General features: G+C 58.6%; 1 protein-coding gene across 2 annotated transcripts; it reads right to left on the reverse strand.

Annotated features, from left to right (window-relative positions):
* Window positions 1–334: 334 nt before the first annotated feature.
* LOC142016867 (gap junction gamma-1 protein-like) lies at window positions 335–20,490 on the reverse strand. Of its 2 annotated transcripts, none has more exons than XM_075001280.1 (3): window positions 20,349–20,490; window positions 1,081–2,249; window positions 335–438 (listed from the first exon to the last, which is right to left on the reverse strand). In XM_075001280.1, the coding sequence occupies exons 2-3, from the start codon at window positions 2,222–2,224 to the stop codon at window positions 431–433; spliced, it is 1,152 nt and encodes a 383-aa protein (XP_074857381.1). In that variant the 5' UTR covers window positions 2,225–2,249; window positions 20,349–20,490; the 3' UTR covers window positions 335–430. The 2 variants fall into 2 exon arrangements, with proteins under 2 accessions (XP_074857381.1, XP_074857383.1); XM_075001282.1 differs by lacking the exon at window positions 20,349–20,490 and adding an exon at window positions 11,686–11,783.
* Window positions 20,491–20,910: the final 420 nt, after the last annotated feature.

Consider the following 20,910-nt stretch of genomic DNA (forward strand, 5'->3'; position numbering starts at 1 on the left):
CCACCGCTCCCGCGACCCCTCCCCACAGCAGCCTGCCCCACCGCTCCCGCGACCCCTCCCCACAGCAGCCTGCCCCACCGCTCCCGCGACCCCTCCCCACAGCAGCCTGCCCCACCGCTACCCTCCCCACAGCAGCCTGCCCCACCGCTCCCGCGACCCCTCCCCACAGCAGCCTGCCCCACCGCTACCCTCCCCACAGCAGTCTGCCCCACCGCTCCCGCGACCCCTCCCCACAGCAGCCTGCCCCACCGCTACCCTCCCCACAGCAGTCTGCCTTGCTGGAGCCCACAGGAGACAGGGGTGGGGCGGGCCCGGCCCTCCCCCCTCCCTACATGCTCAGCCCCAGCCCTGTTTGCCCTCCAGCTCAGGCTGTCCACATTGCAGAGGTCTCCTCAGAAGCACATTCCCTGTTGCTGATGGTCCCAGCGGCTCACAGCCCTGTGGGAAGGAGAACACACGTTAGGGTCCTGTTGCAGCCTTTGGAGGGGACAGAGCACCCCAGGCGGGTGGTGGGAGGCAGCACTGTCCCTAGCAGGCACTGGGCCCTGGGCAACCTCCAACCCAGGCCTTGCCCTGCCTCTGTTCCAACCCATCCCCACTCCACCCCTTTGACCCAACCCCCCCGCAGCAAGTCACTGGGGACCTGGTGCAGGCGCCAGCAAGGGTAGCCCCCCTCCTTCGCTCACTGTGATGGCAGGAGCTGGAGCGACCGGCTGCCTGCGCTGCCCTGCACTCTCCCCACCAACTGCACACAGCCCGGTGCAGGACACTCAGGTTCCTGCTGCTGTGACGGTGGGGGAACGCTGGGGTGGTGAGGGGCAGTACGCACTGAGCAGGCTGACGGATTACTCTGGTTCCCATGTCACCGCGAGTGCAGGAGAGGGGCTACTCCTGTTGCTGCCCCGCACCTGGCCCCACGAATCCCTGGGGCCCCCCCATAGGACAGCTGAGGCAGCCACTGCAGGGCCTGCGCAGGCCACCCTGAAGTATCTGAGAAGTGGGACGGCTTTGGCTGGGGCACTGAGGCGTGGGCAGGCCAGCACTGGGGGCAGCTGGGAGCCAGGCCCAGCCCCTTCTCACCTGCAGTTCTCTCACAAGCGGCTCCTTCCTTCTCATGGGCCAGGTTGAGGCGGTTCTGCTCAGCAGCCAGCCCGTTGGATTCGGGGCTGCTGCTGCGTGAGGGGCTGGCCATGTCCAGCAGGGGGTTCAGCTGGAAGGCCATCTCCAGGTGCTCCTGGGCCATGCGGAGGTGCTTGTGCAGCCGGGCCAGCTCCTGCTCACGGGAGCGCTCAGACGCGGCACAGGCCAGGTTCTCCTCATAGTCCAGCTTCCCGGCGGCCAGAGGGCCCTTCAGGGGCTCCTTCTTCAGCGAGTGGTAGGTGGGGGGCGCGCTGGGGGCCTTCTTGGCATAGCGCGGCCCCGGGGGGCTGTCATGATGGCTCAGGCTGGCACTGCCCTGGCCCAGCAGGTCCCGGACGTGGCCCACCCCCAGGTGACACAGCTCGCAGAGGTTGAGGAAGAGGCAGAGCCCGCTGACTGCGTACATGATGAGCAGGAAGATGGTCTTCTCAGTGGGCCGGGAGACGAAGCAGTCGACGGTGTGCGGGCAGGGGCTGCGGGTGCACACGTAGGAGGGGCTCACCTCAAAGTGGTACAGCACGTACTGCCCAAAGAGGAAGGCCACCTCCAGCACCGAGCGGCACAGCAGCTGCAGCACATAGGCCTTCATGAGCCCATCGTGGCTAATCCGCCGCCGCCCGTCGTGCTTTGCACCTCCCTCCCTGCCCTCCTCCTTCTCCTTCTCCAGCTCCAGCTCCTCAAAGATCATGGGATCCTCCTCATCCCCCTCCTCGGCCTCCTCGTAGCCCCGCCCGGCGCCCCGCCGCACCACCGGCATGCGCACGCGCTGGCCCCCCGGCCCCCGGGCGATGCGGTGCACGGCAAAGCCCAGGTACAGGACCGAGGGCGTGGCCACCGCGATGATCTGGAAGATCCAGAAACGGACGTGGGAGAGGGGGGCAAAGGCATCGTAGCAGACGTTCTCGCAGCCCGGCTGCTGCGTGTTGCACACAAACTTGCTCTGCTCGTCGTAGTAGATGGACTCGCCGCCCACGGCCGTCAGCACGATGCGGAAGACGATGAGGACGGTGAGCCAGACCTTGCCCACAAAGGTCGAGTGGTTGTTGATCTCCTCCAGGAGCCGGGTCAGGAAGCTCCAGCTCATCCTGCCTGGGAAGACGGCTCAGGCCCTGCAGGAGACAAGGGACGGACAGCAAATAAACCTCGGGTGAAAGCAGCCCACTAGCCCCAGCTGAGATGCTGCATTCCCAGGTCCCCAGCACTCGTCACCAGGAGGGGACACCCTAGGGCAGCAGGGCTCCGGCACAGCACGGCACGACACAGCGGGCAGAATCATAGAATCATAGAACACTAGGACCGGCAGGGGCCTCGAGAGGCCATCAAGTCCAGTCCCCTGCCCCGACGGCAGTACCGACCACTATCTACACCATCCCTGATAGACTTCTATCTAATCTGTTCTTAAATATCTCCAGCGAGGGAGATTCCACAACCTCCCTTGGCAACTTATTCCAGTACTTGACCACCCTGACAGCTAGGAACTTTTTCCTAATGTCCAACCTAAACTTCCCTTGCTGCAGCTTAAGTCCATTGCCTCTTGTTCTCTCCTCAGAGGCCAAGAAGAACAAGTTTTCTCCCTCCTCCTTATGACACCCTTTAAGATATCTGAAAACCGCTATCATGTCCCCCCTCAATCTTCTCTTTTCCAAGCTAAACAAGCCCAATTCTTTCAGCCTTTCTTCATAAGTCATGTTCTCCAGACCTTTTATCATTCTAGTTGCTCTTCTCTGGACCTTCTCTAATTTCTCCACATCTTTCTTGAATTGGGGTGCCCAGAACTGGACACACTATTCCAGCTGAGGCCTAACCAGCGCAGAGTAGAGCGGTAGAATGATTTCTCGTGTCTTGTTCACAACACACCTGCTAATGCATCCCAGAATCACGTTTGCTTTTTTTGCAACAGCATCACACTGTTGACTCATATTTAGCTTGTGGTCCACTATAACCCCTAGGTCCCTTTCTGCTGTACTCATTCCTAGGCAGTCCTTTCCCATTCTGTATGTGTGACACTGATTGTTCCTTCCCAAGTGGAGCACTTTGCATTTGTCCTTATTAAACTTCATCCTGTTTACCTCAACCCATTTCTCCAGTTTATCCAGATCCTTTCGAATTATGACCCTGTCCTCCAAAGAAGTTGCAACCCCTCCCAGCTTGGTATCATCTGCAAACTTAATAAGCGTACTTTCTATGCCAATATCCAAAGCATTAATGAAGATATTGAACAGAACTGGTCCCAAAACAGACCCCTGCGGAACCCCACTTGTTATGCTTTTCCAGCAGGATTGAGCACCATTAACAACTACTCTCTGGGTACGATTAGCCAGCCAGTTATGCACCCACCTTATTGCAGCCCCATTTAAGTTGGACTTGCCTAGTTTGTCGATAAGAATATTATGTGAGACCGTATCAAATGCTTTACTAAAGTCTAGGTATACCACATCCACTGCTTCTCCCTTATCTACGAGTCTCGTTATTGTATCAAAAAAAACTATCAGGTTGGTTTGACATGATCTGTTTTTTTACAAAACCATGCTGGCTGTTCCCTATCACTTTACTACCTTCCAAGTGCTTGCAGATGACTTCCTTAACTACCTGCTCCATTACCTTTCCTGGCACAGAAGTTAAGCTGACTGGCCTGTAATTTCCTGGGTTGCTCTTATTCCCCTTTTTGTAGATGGGCACTATATTTGCCCTCTTCCAGTCTTCTGGAATCTCTCATGTCTCCCATGACTTCCCAAAAATGAGAGCTAACGGCTCAGCTACCTCTTCTATCAGCTCCTTGAGGATTCTAGGATGCATTTCATCAGGCCCTGGTGACCTGCAGACATCTAATTTTTCAAAATGGTTTTTAACTTGTTCTTTTTTTATTTCAAAAACTAACTCTACCCCTTTTCCACCAGCATTCACTATGTCAGGCATTCCTTCAGACTTCTCTGTGAAGACCAAAACAAAGAAGTCATTAAGCATCTCTGCCATTTCCAAGTTCCCCGTTACTGTTTCTCCCTCCTCACTGAACAATGGCCCTACCCTGTCCTTGGTCTTCCTCTTGTTTCTAATATATTTGTAAAAGGCCTTCTTGTTACCCTTTATGCCTGTAGCTAGTTGGAGCTCATTTTGTGCCTTAGCCCTTCTAATTTTACTCCTGCATTCCTGTGTTATTTGCCTGTGTTCATTCTTTGTAATTTGTCCTAGTTTCCATTTTTTATAGGATTCCTTTTTTAGTTTGAGATCATGCAGGATCTCCTTGTTAAGCCAAGGCGGTCTTTGCCCATATTTACTATCTTTCCTGCATAGGGGAATAGCTTGTTTTTGGGCCCTTAATAATGTCTCTGAAAAACTGCCAACTCTCCTCAGTTGTTTTTCCCCTCAGTTTTTCCTCCCATGGGATCTTACCTACCAGCTCTCTGAGTTTACCAAAATCTGCCTTCCTGAAATCCATCATCTCTATTTTGCTATTTTCCCTCCTACCAGTCCTTAGGATTGTGAACTCTATGATTTCATGATCACTTTCACCCAAGCAGCCTCCCACATTCAAATTCTCGACCAAGTCCTCCTGATTTGTTAAAATCAAATCCAGAACAGTTTCTCCCCTGGTGGCTTTTTCAACTTTTTGGAATAAAAAATTGTCTCCAATGCAGTCTAAGAACTTATTGGATAGTCTGTGCCCCGCTGTATTAGTGTCCCAGCATATATCTGGATAGTTAAAGTCCCCCATCACCACCAAATCCTGGGCTCTGGATGATTTTTTTAGTTGTTTAAAAAAAGCATCATCCACCTCTTCCACCTGGTTAGGTGGCCTGTAGTAGACTCCTAACAGGACATCACCCTTGTTTTTTACTGCTCTTAAACTAACCCACAGACTCTCAACACGTCCATCTCCTATGTCCATCTCCACCTCAGTCCAAGTGTGTACATTTTTTATATATAAGGCAACACCTCCCCCCTTTTTTCCCTGTCTATCTTTCCTAACCAGGCTGTAGCCTTCAATACCAACATTCCAATCATGTGTATTATCCCACCAAGTTTCTGTGATGCCAATGATATCATAGTTGTATTTATTTATTAGCACTTCCAGTTCTTCCTGCTTATTACCCATACTTCTTGCATTGGTATATGGGCATCTTAGATATTGATTTGAACTTTCCCCCCAGTTTTTTCCTGGCCCTCTTTTTACTCTGACATTGTTGCCCATGCTCTCCCTCCTACTTCCGACCCATCTCCCAGGTTTCCATGTTCTCCACTCACCTGCGGGCTTTGCTCCCCTGTCCCCAGCAAACCTAGTTGAAAGCCCTCCTCACCAGGTTAGCAAGTCTGTGTCCGAATATGGTCTTTCCCCTCCTCGAAAGGTGAACGCCACCTCTGCCTAGCAGTCCTTCCTGAAATAGCATCCCGTGGTCGAAGAAACCGAAGCCTTCCCGGCGACACCATCCATGCAGCCAGGCATTCACCTCTAGGATGCACCTGTCTCTGCCTGGGCCCCTACCCGCAACAGGAAGGACTGAAGAGAATACCACCTGCGCCCCAAACCCCTTCACCCGTGCCCCCAGAGCCCTGTAGTCACTCTTGACCTGCTCAGCATTACACCTCACAGTATCATTAGTGCCCACATGGATGAGAAGCATGGGATAGTAGTCTGAGGGCCAGACAATCCTCGACAATGCCTCTGTAACATCTCGGATACGGGCCCCAGGCAGGCAGCATACCTCCCGAGCCGAAATGTCAGGGCGACAGATGGGTGCCTCTGTCCCCCTCAAAAGAGAGGCTCCAACCACCACTACTCTGCGTTTCCTTCTTGCAGTGGTGGCAGGAGACTTCTCAGCCTCGGGGGTACGAGGCTTCTCCTCTTCTGTACTGGGCGACTCATCTCCTGTAGCGAGTACAGCATAACGGTTTTCCAGTACCACAGTGGGAGGGTTCTGTGCAGGGGTGGAACACTGCCTGCTGCCAGAAGTAACCAGCTGCCAGTGCCCACCCTGGTCTACCTCTGGTGCCCATCCTGGTCCCTGTGGGTCACCACCACAGCCCCTAATGCTGGGTCTCTCCTGCCATGGCTGCAGCCTCAGACACAAGTGCTCATCCACCAGCCAGGGACCAAGCACCTCTTGGGGGGAAGAGCCAAAGCTGGGTTCATACCTGCTCAGCAATGCCCCCCAGCATGTCTGCCCCCCGCCCCGGCAATGGCTGTCCACCCCAGCACTCAGTGCATCTCTGCCCCATGAGAACACACTACAAGGCCCTCCCTCATGTTACCCACATTCACCCTCCACGCACAGGCCTGCAGGGACCAGAGATCCTGTTTGCCAGCATCTGCTGGGAGCTGAAAGCCTCAAGCTCTCCTCTGCCCATTTAAAGCAGCACCCACAGGGGAGAGACAAGCTCCAGTCAGTGCCTGGAACTACAGGGCCTGCTCAGGCACAGAAAGGAGGGTCTGGGCCAACAGCCACCCAGCCCTACCCATGAGGGACATCCCCTGGCAGCTCTGTGCGAGGCGGGGCCCAGGCTGACAACCCAGGGCACATTGCCCACATGCTGGGGCTTCCCCTGTGCCAGTCCCCAAGCCCCAGAGTCGCGGCAGAAGAGCTGGTGCCCATGAGGATGGAGAAAAATTGTTCTCCTGGGCCTCTGATGATAGAAGAACAAAAGGGTTCAAGTGCAGCCAGGGATGTTAAGGTTGGACATGAGGAAAAACTCCCCAGCTCCCGGGTGGCACAAGCACTGGAACAAGTCGCCTGGTGGGGGTGAGATCTCCGTCATCGGACAAAGCTTATTTAAGAGCAGGTTAGATGAACACCCATCAGCGACCTCTAGAGAGTCCGGACGGTGCTTGGGGCGGCCATGAAGGCAGGAACTGGACCTCATGACCTCTCCAGCTTCCTTCCCTTGCTAGGAGTCTAGGATGATGCAGGCCAGCCGGAGCCACCGGGCTGGGGAGGGGGCAGCATTAAGTGTCTTTCCTATTGGCACACACCTACCACAGGCCCCAGGCGCTAATGAATCCAAACTTCTCTCCCCAGAGCACTAACCAACCCGCTCTACTCTGCCTATGGGCTCTAGGCGCTAAGCAACCCACCCTCCCCTGCCCAAGGGCTCTAGGCGCTAAGCAACCCACCCTCCCCTCCCCACAGACACCAACCAACCCATTCTCCCCTCCCCTGCCCAAGGGCTCTAGGCACTAACCAACCCACCCTCCCCTCCCCACAGACAATAACCAACCCATCCTCCCCTCCCCTGCCCGAGGGCTCTAGGCACTAACCAACCCACCCTCCCCTCCCCACAGACAATAACCAACCCATCCTCCCCTCCCCTGCCCAAGGGCTCTAGGCACTAACCAACCCACCCTCCCCTCCCCACAGACAATAACCAACCCACCCTCCCCTCCCCTCCTCTCCCCAAGGGCTCAAGGCACTAACCAACCCACCCTCCCCTCCCCTCCTTTCCCCAAGGGCTCAAGGCACTAACCAACCCACCCTCCTCTCCCCACAGACACCAACCAACCCATTCTCCCCTCCCCTGCCTAAGGGCTCTAGGCACTAACCAACCCACCCTCCCCTCCCCACAGACACCAACCAACCCACCCTCCCCTCCCCTGCCCAAGGGCTCTAGGCACTAACCAACCCACCCTCCCCTCCCCTGCCCAAGGGCTCTAGGCACTAACCAACCCACCCTCCCCTCCCCACAGACAATAACCAACCCACCCTCCCCTCCCCTCCTCTCCCCAATGGCTCTAGGCACTAACCAACCCATCCTCCCCTCCCCACAGACAATAACCAACCCATTCTCCCCTCCCCTGCCCAAGGGCTCTAGGCACTAACCAACCCACCCTCCCCTCCCCACACACAATAACCAACCCATTCTCCCCTCCCCTGCCCAAGGGCTCTAGGCACTAACCAACCCACCCTCCTCTCCCCACAGACACCAACCAACCCTCCCTCCCCTCGGGCTCTAGGCACTAACCAACCCACCCTCCCCTCCCCACAGACAATAACCAACTGTAATGGAGTGGGCGGGGTGCATCTGTGAGTCAGGCTGGATGTCTGAGGCAAACAGCAGCTCCCAGTGGCTAAAGATGACCCTGGGGCTACAACTGGCAGGTAACACCTCTGCCTGAACAAAGAGGAGGGAGGAGCTGAGCTGGGTTTTGAATCGGGGGTGGCAGTTAGAGGCTAGGAAAAGGGAGAGCTAGAAGGCAGCCAGCCTGAGGAGGGGGAAAGCTACACCCCAGAGGGGCACCCCTCGGGGTCTTCCCCCCAGGACGGGTTGGAAGGACTGTCTCTGGCTGCTGTACTGTTGCTTCTGTGAGAAACTGGGCTTCTTTTGCCTAATAAACCTTCATTGTACCTGCTGAGTGAGAGTCACTCCTGCCAGCGGACGGGGTGCAGTGCAGGGGGACCCCTGAACCCCATCACACTGGTGTCAGGAGTGGGATGCACTGCACCCACGGATGAGCTCCCAGCAGTGGCTGACTGAGCACAAGAGAAGGAAGGAGTCTCACCAGAGCCAGAGGGGGAACAGAGCCATTCCTGCAGCTGCTGCTGGTGAGTGGATACCCCAGGAGATAGCGGGGAGATAGATTATACCCGACTCCTGAAGGCAGAGCTAGCGGGGCTGTGCAGAGAGAGGGGCCTGACCACGGGGAAGGTGACCAAGGCCCAGCTGATTGCCCAGCTGGAAGAGAGTGACCGATCCGGGGGGGCAGAGCCTGTCCCGGCAGAAAGTGGCTGGTCAGCCTCGGGAAGCGTTTCGGATTCTCCGACAGGAGCAGGGGCTCGACGCCGTCAGACAGACGCGGTGCCCTCCAGGTCGAGCTCACCTACCGGTGGTCCATCGCGGGCAGAGTCCCCCACCGCAGAGCTGCGACAGCTGGAACTCGAGGTGAAATTAAAGGAACTGGAAGCCCAGGAACGGCAGAGGGAGCACGAGCGCCAGCTACAAGAGAGACAGTGGGAGGAAAGAGAGCGAGAGCGGGAGAAGAAAGAACGAGAACGGAAGGAGAGAGAGCGGGAGCATGAGCATGAGCGGGCCATGGCAGAGGTGAGACGCCAAGAGGCCCCAGCTGCGGAAAGTGGGGAGAGGGCCAGACGGCTCGGGGTGGCCAGTCACTTGGAGACGCGTGTGCTGGCCCAGTGTCAGGACCCAGGGGACATGGACGAGTTCCTTACCGCCTTTGAGTGAGCCTGTGAGTTGCATGAGGTTCCCCCAGATGAGTGGCTCCGGCACCTCACCCCCTTGCTGGGCCAGAAGGCCGCAGCGGTGCTCAGCCGGCTGGAGGGGCTGCAGCCTGGGGACGATGAACGGTTCAAACAGGCCCTGCTGCATAAGTTCGGGCTGACTCCGGAGATGTACAAGAAGAAGTTCCAGGAGGCGCAGAAGAGGCCAGAGGAAACCCACGTAGATACAACCGCCCGCCTGAGGCAATACTACCGGAAGTGGGCGTTCGGAATGGGAGTCCAGTCCGTAGAGAACCTGATCGAGCTGGCGGTCGTGGAGCGATTCTACGAGATGCGCGCACCTGACCTGAGGGTGTGGCTCGTGGACCGGAAGCCAGAGGATTCACACAATGCAGGGAAACTGGCAGATGACTTCACAAACAGCCGGGCCAGGTTTGAAAGTGAGCCCCACAAAGAGAGGGAGTCCCGGAGAGAGAGGGAGTCCCGGAGGGAGAGGGAGTCCTGGAGAAACCGAGAATCTCAGAGACTGGTCCCTAACTGTACAACAGAGGGGACCACCTCTTGGGCAAGCCCAGGAAAGAGGGGCCAGACACCCACCCCCCAGAGAGCCAAACAGAGCCCGGACAGAGCAGCCGGCCCGAGGGACACAACAAGACCCAGGCAGTTATCGCTATGGGCGAAAAGGGCAGAGAGCAGCCCAGTGCCCCAGGCTCCCAGACAGGTTGAGCAGGCCGGGGGGTCATCGAGTCAACTGGGTGGGGTCCCAGAAGCCAGAGGGTCTGGCGGCCAAGGCGGGTGGTGCTGACAATGGGCACTCGGATTCGGCCGAGTCCGCCCCACAGACCAGCTCCTCAGGGGGACCAAATGCTCAGAGGTCAATTTACAGAGTGGGGGCGGCAATGCCTCTGCGGAGCGAGTGTCTCAGACACCTCGAAGTAGACGGGAAAAAGGTCACGGGGTTCTGGGACACAGGCGCTGACGTGACGCTGGCCCAACCCGGGGTGGTGGCACCGGGCTCCATGATACCCGATTCCCACCTGACGATAACAGGAATTGATGGGACCCCTTTCAAGGTGCCCATGGCGAGGGTGCACCTGAAATGGGGGAAGAAAGAAGGCCCCAAGGAAGTGTGCGTGCACAGCCATTTGCCGGCGGATGTACTGATGGGGGCTGACCTGGAGAACTAGCAAGGTGAACGCCCTCGTGCCCTGGTCCTGACCCGTAGCCAAAGAAAATGAGGGGTGCGCTCCTCAGATTCAGGGGTACAGGCCCAGCCAAAGTCACAGGGGCCAACCCTGAGAGAAAGGGGGCCCCCAAAAACCAGATCTCACAGGCCAGGGGTGCTGGAGCCAGGCAGGGATGGGGGAGTAGCATCCGCCCCTGCCCGAGAGGAAGAGTTCCAGGCAGAGCAGCAGAGAGACCCCTCCTTGCAGAAGCTGAGGGAACTGGCCAGTCTCAGCCCAGCTCCACAGCTGGGGGAGGGCTGCAGGGAGGGATTCCTGTGGGAAAAAGGATTCCTGTACCGGGAGTGGGCTCCCAGAAGCAAAGCGGAGCCATGGAAGGTCCAGAGGCAACTGGTGGTCCCCCAAAAGTACCGGCGCAGGTTGCTGTACCTAGCCCATGATGTCCCGCTCGCGGGACACCAGGGGATCCACCGCACCAGGAGAAGGTTGTTACAGAACTTTTTCTGGCCAGGGATCTTTGCAGCTGTCCGTCTGTATTGCCTGTCCTGTGATCCCTGCCAGAGGGTGGGGAAGACCCGGGACAAGGGGAAAGTTGCCCTGAGGCCACTGCCCATCATAGAGGAGCCTTGCCAGAAAGTGGCTATAGACATAGTGGGCCCCTTCAGCAAGGCAACGCGTTCGGGGAAGAAATATATTTTGGTAGTGGTAGATTTTGCCACGCGATACCCAGAAGCTGTGGCCTTGACCTCTATCGACGCTGACACCGTGGCGGATGCACTGCTGTCCATTTTCAGCAGAGTGGGGTTCCCCAAGGAGGTCCTCACAGATCAGGGGTCCAACTTCATGTCGGCCCTACTGCAAAGCTTGTGGGACAAGTGTGGGGTCCGGCACACCTGGGCCACAGCCTACCACCCGCAGACCAATGGGCTGGTGGAGAGGTTCAATGGGACTCTGAAGCAGATGCTGAGAACCTTCATGAATCAATACCCCCATGACTGGGACAAGTACTTACCCCACTTGCTGTTTGCATACAGGGAGGTGCCCCAGGAATCCACGAGGTTCTCCCCGTTTGAGCTGCTGTACGGAAGGAGGGTACGGGGACCCTTGGACTTGCTCAGAGAAGAGTGGGAGGGGACGGCCTCTCCTGAAGGGGAGTCCGTGGTACAGTATGTACTGACCTTCCAGGAAAAACTCACCGAGCTCATGGGCCTGTGTGATGGGGTTCTGGGGTCCCCCAAGCTCTGCACCCTGTCCACAGGCAGGAGAGTCTCTCACTCAGCAGGAAAACAGCGGGTTTATTAGCCGACAGGACACAGCATCGTACAGAGGACTCAGTACATCAGGCAGAGACAGCCAGTCCAATCCATGTTGAGGAGAGGAGGCCCCGAGGGGCCCCCAGAGCTGGGGCCTGGCCCCCTCCTTTGTCTCGCTCTCCCTCAGCCCAGACTAACTGCTTCCAACTCCCAGTTCCAATTCAAACCCCTCAGGCTCCACCTCCTCCTTTGTCTGCAGTACAAAGGTGTTACCTGGTCATCAAGGTTACCCTCAGCAGGAGTCCCACACCCTCTGTGAGCCACTCACACACAAACTGGTATCCCCCACTCCATCACATCTCTCCCCCCTTCCAGACCGAACTGAGTGGGGTCACTCAACTGGTGACGTGGGGAAGTTCGGGGCTCTCCCCTTGTGATAGGGCATCGGCTGTACCCTCTGTTCTCCCCTCGATGTGCACCACCTCCACATCATAGTCCTGCTGGGGGAGGCTCCAAGTCAGGAGCTTGGTCTTGGCCCTTTTCATGTGATGCAGCCGGACAAGTCCCTTTAGTTCCCTTGGGTGGGTCGGTCTCGCTGGTTCAGCCCCGGTCCGTCAGCCACGTTCTCAAGTCGGGCGGGCAGAGCCCATACAGATGCTGCAGCACCAACAGATCAAACAGGTCTTTTGTGATCTGGGTCCTGCCCCATCTGACCACCAGTCCATACAGCTGCTCCAGCCAATGTCTGGAATTCAGTTACAGTTCAGTAACGGAAGGTACAAATGCTTCCATCCTTGGCATTTAGCCAGACCACCACAATGGTTGTGTGCCTCAGTTTCCCTTTCCATGCCACACAATAGGTTTGGAATGTTCCTTCTCATGTCAGAGGTTACAAGACTAGTTACAGGGAACAATGGTGACATTTCAGAGTTACAGACTCCTTCAACATACAACTCATGCTTCTACATCAATGTCATCATGTCACATGGCTCTTTCCAAACCTTCAGTACATGGTACAATTCTACAGCTTTTGGTGGCAGCACCCCTTGGTTACAGCAGTCAGTGTGAGTTACAGAACAAACCCATTGCAACTGCACATTTACGTTGCTCTTTGTTAGACCACAACCTTTGTGCAACATCCTTGAGAATCTGGTATTTTGGGGATAAATGGCTGAGGCCTTTCTTAGCACCATCAAGTTCTAATCTTCTCCCTTGCCCCCTGGGGTGGAAATTTGATCTCTCTGGCTGTGCCCTCCCTTCTAACAACAGCTGGGCCATTGATGATCTCAGGGAGACGGCCCCCTCCCAGCCAGCCTGGAAATTTGCAAACCAAACTGCTTTCTGAGAGTTGTTTTGTGAGTCCCAGACGCAGAATCCACATGAAGGAATCCCTGTTTATCCCTTACTGGCCCACCAGGACCACAGCTCCTTTGTCCTTCCCCCTCCAACTACTGCCTCCCCATGGAATCAGAAGTGGAGTCCAGTATAAGAATACAAGTGTTTCCACCATCTGGAGATGGGGAATTGCTGGCGCTCTCCTGCATCCTACAGAGATTGACTGTGCAGCTGTTTCACTTGGTTCTCACAGGGCTGCTCACATTTCCTGATAGTTTTCACTTTACTTGCACCAACTTCCAATTCCTGAGAAACTTTTACACTGCCTGCTTTGGACCCTTCCAGAGCACAGCCAGTGGTTTCACACTCAGGCAGGTCCTGGCCATCAGGAGCTGAAACAAACTTCTCCCCAGGCAAAGGGTTGCTCTGGTGCTTACAGACAAGCACCTTTCCTGTTCACTCTCCTTCACCTCACTCCCATTTTCTGCAGTCCCCACAGACGGGTTAGGAAAAGTTTCAGGGAAATTCTCTTCCTTAAGAGCTTCCCCAAACAATAACTCACCCCTGTCTGCCTCCACGGGGCACTGCTCCCTTGAGCCACAACCAGCTCCTGGGTTTCACCTACACCCAGGATCACTTCTGGCCCGTTAGGCAGATTCCCACGTAATCCCCCTCCAGGCAGACAGCCAGTACCACCGGACAGAAGGTCAGGATCCCTTTCCTCCCTTCTGCTACCAGCTTCTTTATCTTCATCACTCAGCATAACTCCATTGCCCATCTGTTCTTGTGTCCTGGCGAGAGGATGACTCTGGTAGGACAGAGTCCTCTCACCCCTCCCAGTAACACCTCAGCATCAGGCAAAGAACAAGTACCAGAATCGTCTGGTCTCTGGGATTCCCTGATGATACTAACTGGAGCAGACCGAGTTAAAGCATCATCCCCCCTGAGAGACACAGAGGCAGGCCCACTTCCCATCTGGGCTTCAGCTGCCCTCAGATCCAGCTCTGGGATCTTGGCTCCATCTCGAGCCCCCCAGGCTCAGGCAAAGGATTCACTTCCCCAGAAGCAGAAGCACTTTTCTTGCACCAAGGACCAGTGTCCTTAGCAGGGATACCACTGCCCCATCCCGGAGCCATTCCCTCTGCTCCAGACCCATGGCTGGATTCAGAGTCACACCTGGAATGCTCTTTTCTGGTGGATCCTTCTCCAGCCACCCCAGGCTGGGGAATCTTCCTCAGACAATGGGCTAGTTTCCTCATAGGCACCTTTTCCAAATGCAGGCTCTGCTCTCTCCCCAGGCTGCTGCTGCTGCTGTTCAACACAGACAGACAATGGGAGACACTTTCTCCTTTGTCCCAGCCCCCGGGCTGGTCTCCACACACACACACAAGGTGGAGCAGCTTCTCTCACAGACAACTTGCCATTCGCAGTGGATCAGCTGCTTTCCTGCACAGACACACAGGCACCTTCCTCGGCCCAGGCCTGGAAAACTTTTCGCAGGTCTGTCTTGGCCACTAGTAGATGATGGGTTGGAATCGCTCCTTCCCTCCTTGAGCTGTGGCAGGCCACTTGGTTCAGAGCTCCATGCAGTCCAGGGTTCCCTGCCCCGATCCAGGCTCACCTCTGCAGGATTCTCCCCAGCCCTCAGCTCTGCCACTGCACATCCACGCTGCCTTGTCCAGCTTCTTTAATCTCGATTCAGTTTCCAGGTGCTGCCACTTCACAGCGAAGTTGCTTAGCGTGGTTGCAGGCTCTCAGGCTGATGCCCTCTGCACCCCACGCTTCCTGGAAGAATCCCTTCAGTGTGCCAGGCTCCTTGCGGGTCACAAGCTGCCCAGGGTTAGGCCGTAGGCCCCTCCGCCCTCTGGGACCGACTCCAACAGACTCTCAGAGGAACCCCTTCTTCAGTGTGACACCCGCTCTCAAGGACCATGAGCACACTGTCTTGGGAAGGACTCATTCAGCGTCAGCCTCCTCAGGGGTCACTTGTTCCTGGGGGTTGGGCTCTCGGCCCCTCCACCTTCTGGGACCGACTCCCAACAGATTCCCAGGAGTAACCCCTCCTCAGGTGCGACACCCCCTCTCGAGGACCACAACCGCAGTTGCTTGGGTTCGGCCGCAGGCCCCTCCGCCTTGGGGAACTGCACCTCACTGCCCTTCAGCACACCTGGGTCTCGCAGGCCCCACTTCTTCCGGGGCCCCGGTCACTTACTGCTGGATGCTCCATCCTCGGGGTGCAGAACATCCCACTTCTGACACCAGTGTGATGGGGTTCTGGAGTCCCCCAAGCTCTGCACCCTGTCCACAGGCAGGAGAGTCTCTCACTCAGCAGGAAAACAGCGGGTTTATTAGCCGACAGGACACAGCATCGTACAGAGGACTCAGTACATCAGGCAGAGACAGCCAGTCCAATCCATGTTGAGGAGAGGAGGCCCCGAGGGGCCCCCAGAGCTGGGGCCTGGCCCCCTCCTTTGTCTCGCTCTCCCTCAGCCCAGACTAACTGCTTCCAACTCCCAGTTCCAATTCAAACCCCTCAGGCTCCACCTCCTCCTTTGTCTGCAGTACAAAGTTGTTACCTGGTCATCAAGGTTACCCTCAGCAGGAGCCCCACACCCTCTGTGAGCCACTCACACACAAACAGGTATCCCCCACTCCATCACAGCCTGGCCAGGGAGAACCTCTCCATGGCCCAGAGGAAGCAAAAGGTCTGGTATGACCGTAACACCCGGGCCCGAGCCTATGCCTCCGGGGATCAAGTGATGGTCCTTGTACCTGTGCGGGAGAACAAGCTGCAAGCGGCCTGGGATGGGCCCTTCAAGGTTGTCAAACAGCTAAATGACGTGAGTTATGTGGGGAAATGTCGAACCGGGCCCACAGCCACCGGGTCTATCTTGTGAACATGATGAAACCTTACTGGGACAGACAGAACTTGGTGCTGGCTGTGTGCAGGCACTGGGAGGGGCAGGGGGATGATCCCATGGTGGATTTGCTCACAAGGACTGGAGCCGGCTCCTTGCTGGAGTCTATTCCCCTCTCAGACCAGCTGACCCCTGCCCAGCAGACGGAGATCAAGGAGGTGCTGCATTCGCATCAACAGCTGTTCTCGGACAGACCCGGACGCACTGACCTGGCTGTCCACTGAATAGAGACAGGCACCCACGCCCCTATCAAGTGTGTGCCATTCAGAGTCACAGGGAAGACGGCTCAGGACATAGAGCGGGAGGTTGAAGACATGCTGGCTCTGGGCGTGATCCAACCCTCCTCCAGCCCCTGGGCCTCTCCCGTGGTGTTAGTCCCTAAAAAAGATGGGTCTGTTCGGTTTTGGGTGGACTATCGCAAGCTTAACGCCATCACTGTCTCGGACGCCTACCCCATACCCAGGCCTGATGACCTTTTAGACAAGCGGGAGGGAGCCCGTTACCTCACCACCATAGACCTCACCAAGGGGTACTGGCAAGTGCCATTAGACCAAGATGCCCGGCTCAAGTTGGCTTTCATCACCCCTGTGGGGCTCTACGAGTTCCTGGTCCTGCCCTTTGGCCTCAAGGGGGCACCCGCTACCTTCCAGCGTCTGGTGGACCAGCTACTGAAAGCGATGGAGAGCTTTGCCCTGGCTTACATGGACGACATCTGCATCTTCAGCCAGACGTGGGAGGACCATGTGTCCCAACTCAAGCAGGTGCTGGACCGACTCCAGAAGGCTGGTCGGACTATCAAGGCAGGGAAGTGCAAGGTGGGAATGGCTGAGGTGACCTACCTGGGCCACAAGGTGGGCAGCGGCTGCTTAAAGCCAGAGCCAGCTAAAGTGGAGGCTGTCAGAGATTGGCCAACACCACAGACTAAGAAGCAGGTCCAGGCCTTCACTGGGATGGCGGGGTACTACCGGAGGTTTGTGCCCCACTTTAGCTCCATGGCAGCCCCCCTCACGGAGCTGTGTAAAAAGGGAAAGCCTGACAAGGTGGTCTGGACCGAGCAGTGCCAAGAGGCCCTCTGTGCGCTGCAGAAGGCTCTGGTCAGGGCCCCAGTGCTGGCAAATCCAGACTTCAACAAACCCTTCCTGGTGTTCACCGATGCCTCAGATGTGGGGCTGGGGGCGGTGCTAATGCAGGTGAATGACCAAGGGGAGAAACACCCCATCGTGTACCTGAGTAAGAAGCTGCTGCCCCGGGAGCAGAACTACGCGGCCATAGAGAAGGAATGTCTGGCCATGGTGTGGGCGCTGGGGAAGCTGCAGCCGTACCTGTTTGGACGGCGTTTCACCGTGTACACCCATCACTCACCCCTGACCTGGCTGCATCACATGAAAGGGGCCAACGCCAAGCTCCTGCGGTGGAGTCTGCTCCTGCAGGACTACGACATGGAGGTGGTCCACGTCAAGGGGAACAACAACACCATAGCCGATGCCCTGTCACGCAGGGAGGGCCCCGAACTTCCCCAGGTCACTGGCTAAGTGACCCCGCTCAGTTCGGTCTGGAAGTGGGGAGAGATGTGATGGAGTGGGGGGGGTGCATGTGTGAGTCAGGCTGGATGTCTGAGGCAAGCAGCAGCTCCCAGTGGCTAAGGATGACCCTGGGGCTACAACTGGCAGGTGACACCTCTGCCTGAACAAAGAGCAGGGAGGAGCCGAGCTGGGTTTTGAATCGGGGGCGGCAGTTAGAGGCTAGGAAAAGGGAGAGCTGGAAGGCAGCCAGCCTGAGGAGGGGTAAAGCTACACCCCAGAGGGGCACCCCTCGGGGTCTTCTCCCCAGGACGGGTTGGAAGGACTGTCTCTGGCTGCTGTGCTGTTGCTTCTGTGAGAAACTGGGCTTCTTTTGCCTAATAAACCTTCATTGTACCTGCTGAGTGAGAGTCACTCCTGCCAGCGGACGGGGTGCAGTGCAGGGAGACCCCTGAACCCCATCACACCAACCCCTCCCCTGCCCAAGGGCTCTAGGCACTAACCAACCCACCCTCCCCTCCCCACAGACAATAACCAACCCATTCTCCCCTCTCCTGCCCAAGGGCTCTAGGCACTAACCAACCCACCCTCCCCTCCCCACAGACACCAACCAACCCTTTCTCCCCTCCCCTCCTCTCCCCAAGGGCTCTAGGCACTAACCAACCCACCCTCCCCTCCCCTCCTCTCCCCAAGGGCTCTAGGCACTAACCAACCCACCCTCCCCTCCCCACAGACACCAACCAACCCTTTCTCCCCTCCCCTGCCCAAGGGCTCTAGGCACTAACCAACCCACCCTCCCCTCCCCACAGACACCAACCAACCAACCCATCCTCCCCTCCCCTCCCCTCCTCTCCCCAAGGGCTCTAGGCACTAACCAACCCACCCTCCCCTCCCCACCCCTCCTCTCCCCAAGGGCTCTAGGCACTAACCAACCCACCCTCCCCTCCCCTCCTCTCCCCAAGGGCTCTAGGCACTAACCGACCCATCCTCCCCTCCCCTCCCCTCCCCTCCTCTCCCCAAGGGCTCTAGGCACTAACCAACCCACCCTCCCCTCCCCTCCCCTCCTCTCCCCAAGGGCTCTAGGCACTAACCAACCCACCCTCCCCTCCCCTCTTCTCCCCAAGGGCTCAAGGCACTAACCAACCCACCCTCCCCTCCCCACAGACACCAACCAACCCATTCTCCCCTCCCCTGCCCAAGGGCTCTAGGCACTAACCAACCCACCCTCCCCTCCCCACAGACAATAACCAACCCATCCTCCCCTCCTCTGCCTATGGGCTCTAGGCGCTAAGCAACCCACCCTCCCCTCCCCACCCCACAGACAATAGCCAACCCACCTCCCCTCCCCAGGGGCCCAGGTAAGTGTCCCCGCAGACCAGCATTCAGGTGCCAGCCATCAGGACGTGGCGCTCAGGCTCTCCGCGCAGGACTGGCACTTCTGCGGCAGTCGGGCTCTGGGGACAGGGTAGCACATTGGCCAGAACCATGGGGGGGCCAACAGCAGGGCAGGCAGTGTGGGGGCTCTGTGGAGCCCACGGGGCGAGCAGCAGGGGCCCAGATCCCTGGGGGGGCAGGCCACGCGGGGGCTCCGTGTGGAACAGGGTCCATGGGACACACGTTCCCAAAGCAGGGCCAGGCCAGAACCTCCAGCTTCACACAAAGCTCCTCTGTTCCCCTGCGGGGGCAACAGCCCCCTCCTCCTGCCTGGTGTCAGGTAACCCCACCAGCCAGCTGGGCGCCAGCAAACCTGCAGGCCACCCCCACTCCCCAGCCTGAGCCCTGAGCCCCCCACGGGCCCCCCACTCCCCAGCCTGAGCCCCCCACGGCCCCCACTCCCCAGGCTAGCTTCTGAGCCCCCCCATGGCCCCCCACTTGCCAGCCTGGCTCCTGAACCCACCACGGACACCCCAGCCTGGCTCCTGAGCCCCCACAGCCCCCCACTCTGGAGCCTGGCTCCTGAGCCTCCCCACGGTCCCCACACCCCAACCTGGCTCCTGAACCCCCCACTGATCCTCCCAGTCCCCTGCCTAGCTCCCCATTGTCCACCTCAATCCCCAGTCTGCCTCCTGAAACTCCCATTGACCCCCCCATGGTGTTTGGCTCCTGAGTGGCCCACACCCCCAGATCACCCAGTCTGTCACTGAGCCGCCCCAATGACTTCTCCTGGGCCCCCCAGTGACCCCCAGTCCCGGCCTGGCTCCGGAGCCTCCCTGATCCCGCCGAGGGCCCCCAGTTCACTGACGGGCCGCGCCGAGGGAGGGGGGATTCAGGCTGTGCCAGGACACATGGCTCCCCGCTCCCCACGAACCAACTCCAATGCAAGACCCCTGGAGCCCCAACCTCCGCCCCGGACCCCCCAAACCCACCACCCCGGGCCCCCAACCTCTGCCCCCAGCCCCCAAACCCGCCACCCCGCAGCAGCCCCCCAACCTGCCACCCCGGGCCCCCAACGCCCGCCCCGGGCCCCCAAACCCACCACCCCGGGCCTCCAACGCCCGCCCCGGGCCCCCAAACCCTCCACCCCGGATCCCCAAGCTCTGCCCCAGCCCCGAAACCCGCCACCCCACAGCCCAAACCTCCACCCTACAGCAGCCAAACCCGCCACCCCGCAGCAGCCCCCAAACCCTCCACCCCGGGCCCCCAACCTCTGCCCCAGCCCCGAAACCCGCCACCCCACAGCCCAAACCTCCACCCTACAGCAGCCAAACCCGCCACCCCGCAGCAGCCCCCAAACCCTCCACCCCGGGCCCTCAACCTCTGCCCCCAACCTCTGCCCCAGCCCCCAACCCGCCACCCCGCAGCCCCCAAACTCGCCACTCTGGGCCCCGCTCACCAGAGCCGGACACGCTCCCGGCAGGACAAAGCGCCGCGCCCGGCCCCGCTCCCGCCCGCAGAACAAAGCGAGGACGGGCCGCCCCGGCCGCCAACCACGCTGCTGCACGTTGGGCTTGTGCGGCGGCCGAGCCCCCGCCTGCCGGACTCGGGATACCCCCTCTTAGCCCCCCATGGGTCCGCTGAGCCAGAACGGCCCGTCCCTTTCCCAGACCCTCCCTCTGACCCCCACCGGCCTCCCGCCGGCCCCTAGGACACCCCGTCCCTTCCCCCAGACCCCCCCTCTCACCCCCACCGGCCTCCCGCCGGCCCCTAGGACACCCCGTCCCTTCCCCCAGAGCCCCCCTCTCACCCCCACCGGCCCCAGGACACCCCGTCCCTTCCCCCAGAGCCCCCCTCTGACCCCCACCGGCCTCCCGCCGGCCCCCAGGACACCCCGTCCCTTCCCCCAGAGCCCCCCTCTCACCCCCACCGGCCTCCCGCCGGCCCCAGGACACCCCGTCCCTTCCCCCAGAACCCCCCTCTGACCCCCACCGGCCTCCCGCCGGCCCCAGGACACCCCG

Source organism: Carettochelys insculpta, chromosome 8 (assembly GCF_033958435.1).
Source record: "Carettochelys insculpta isolate YL-2023 chromosome 8, ASM3395843v1, whole genome shotgun sequence".
Taxonomy (NCBI): domain Eukaryota; kingdom Metazoa; phylum Chordata; order Testudines; family Carettochelyidae; genus Carettochelys; species Carettochelys insculpta.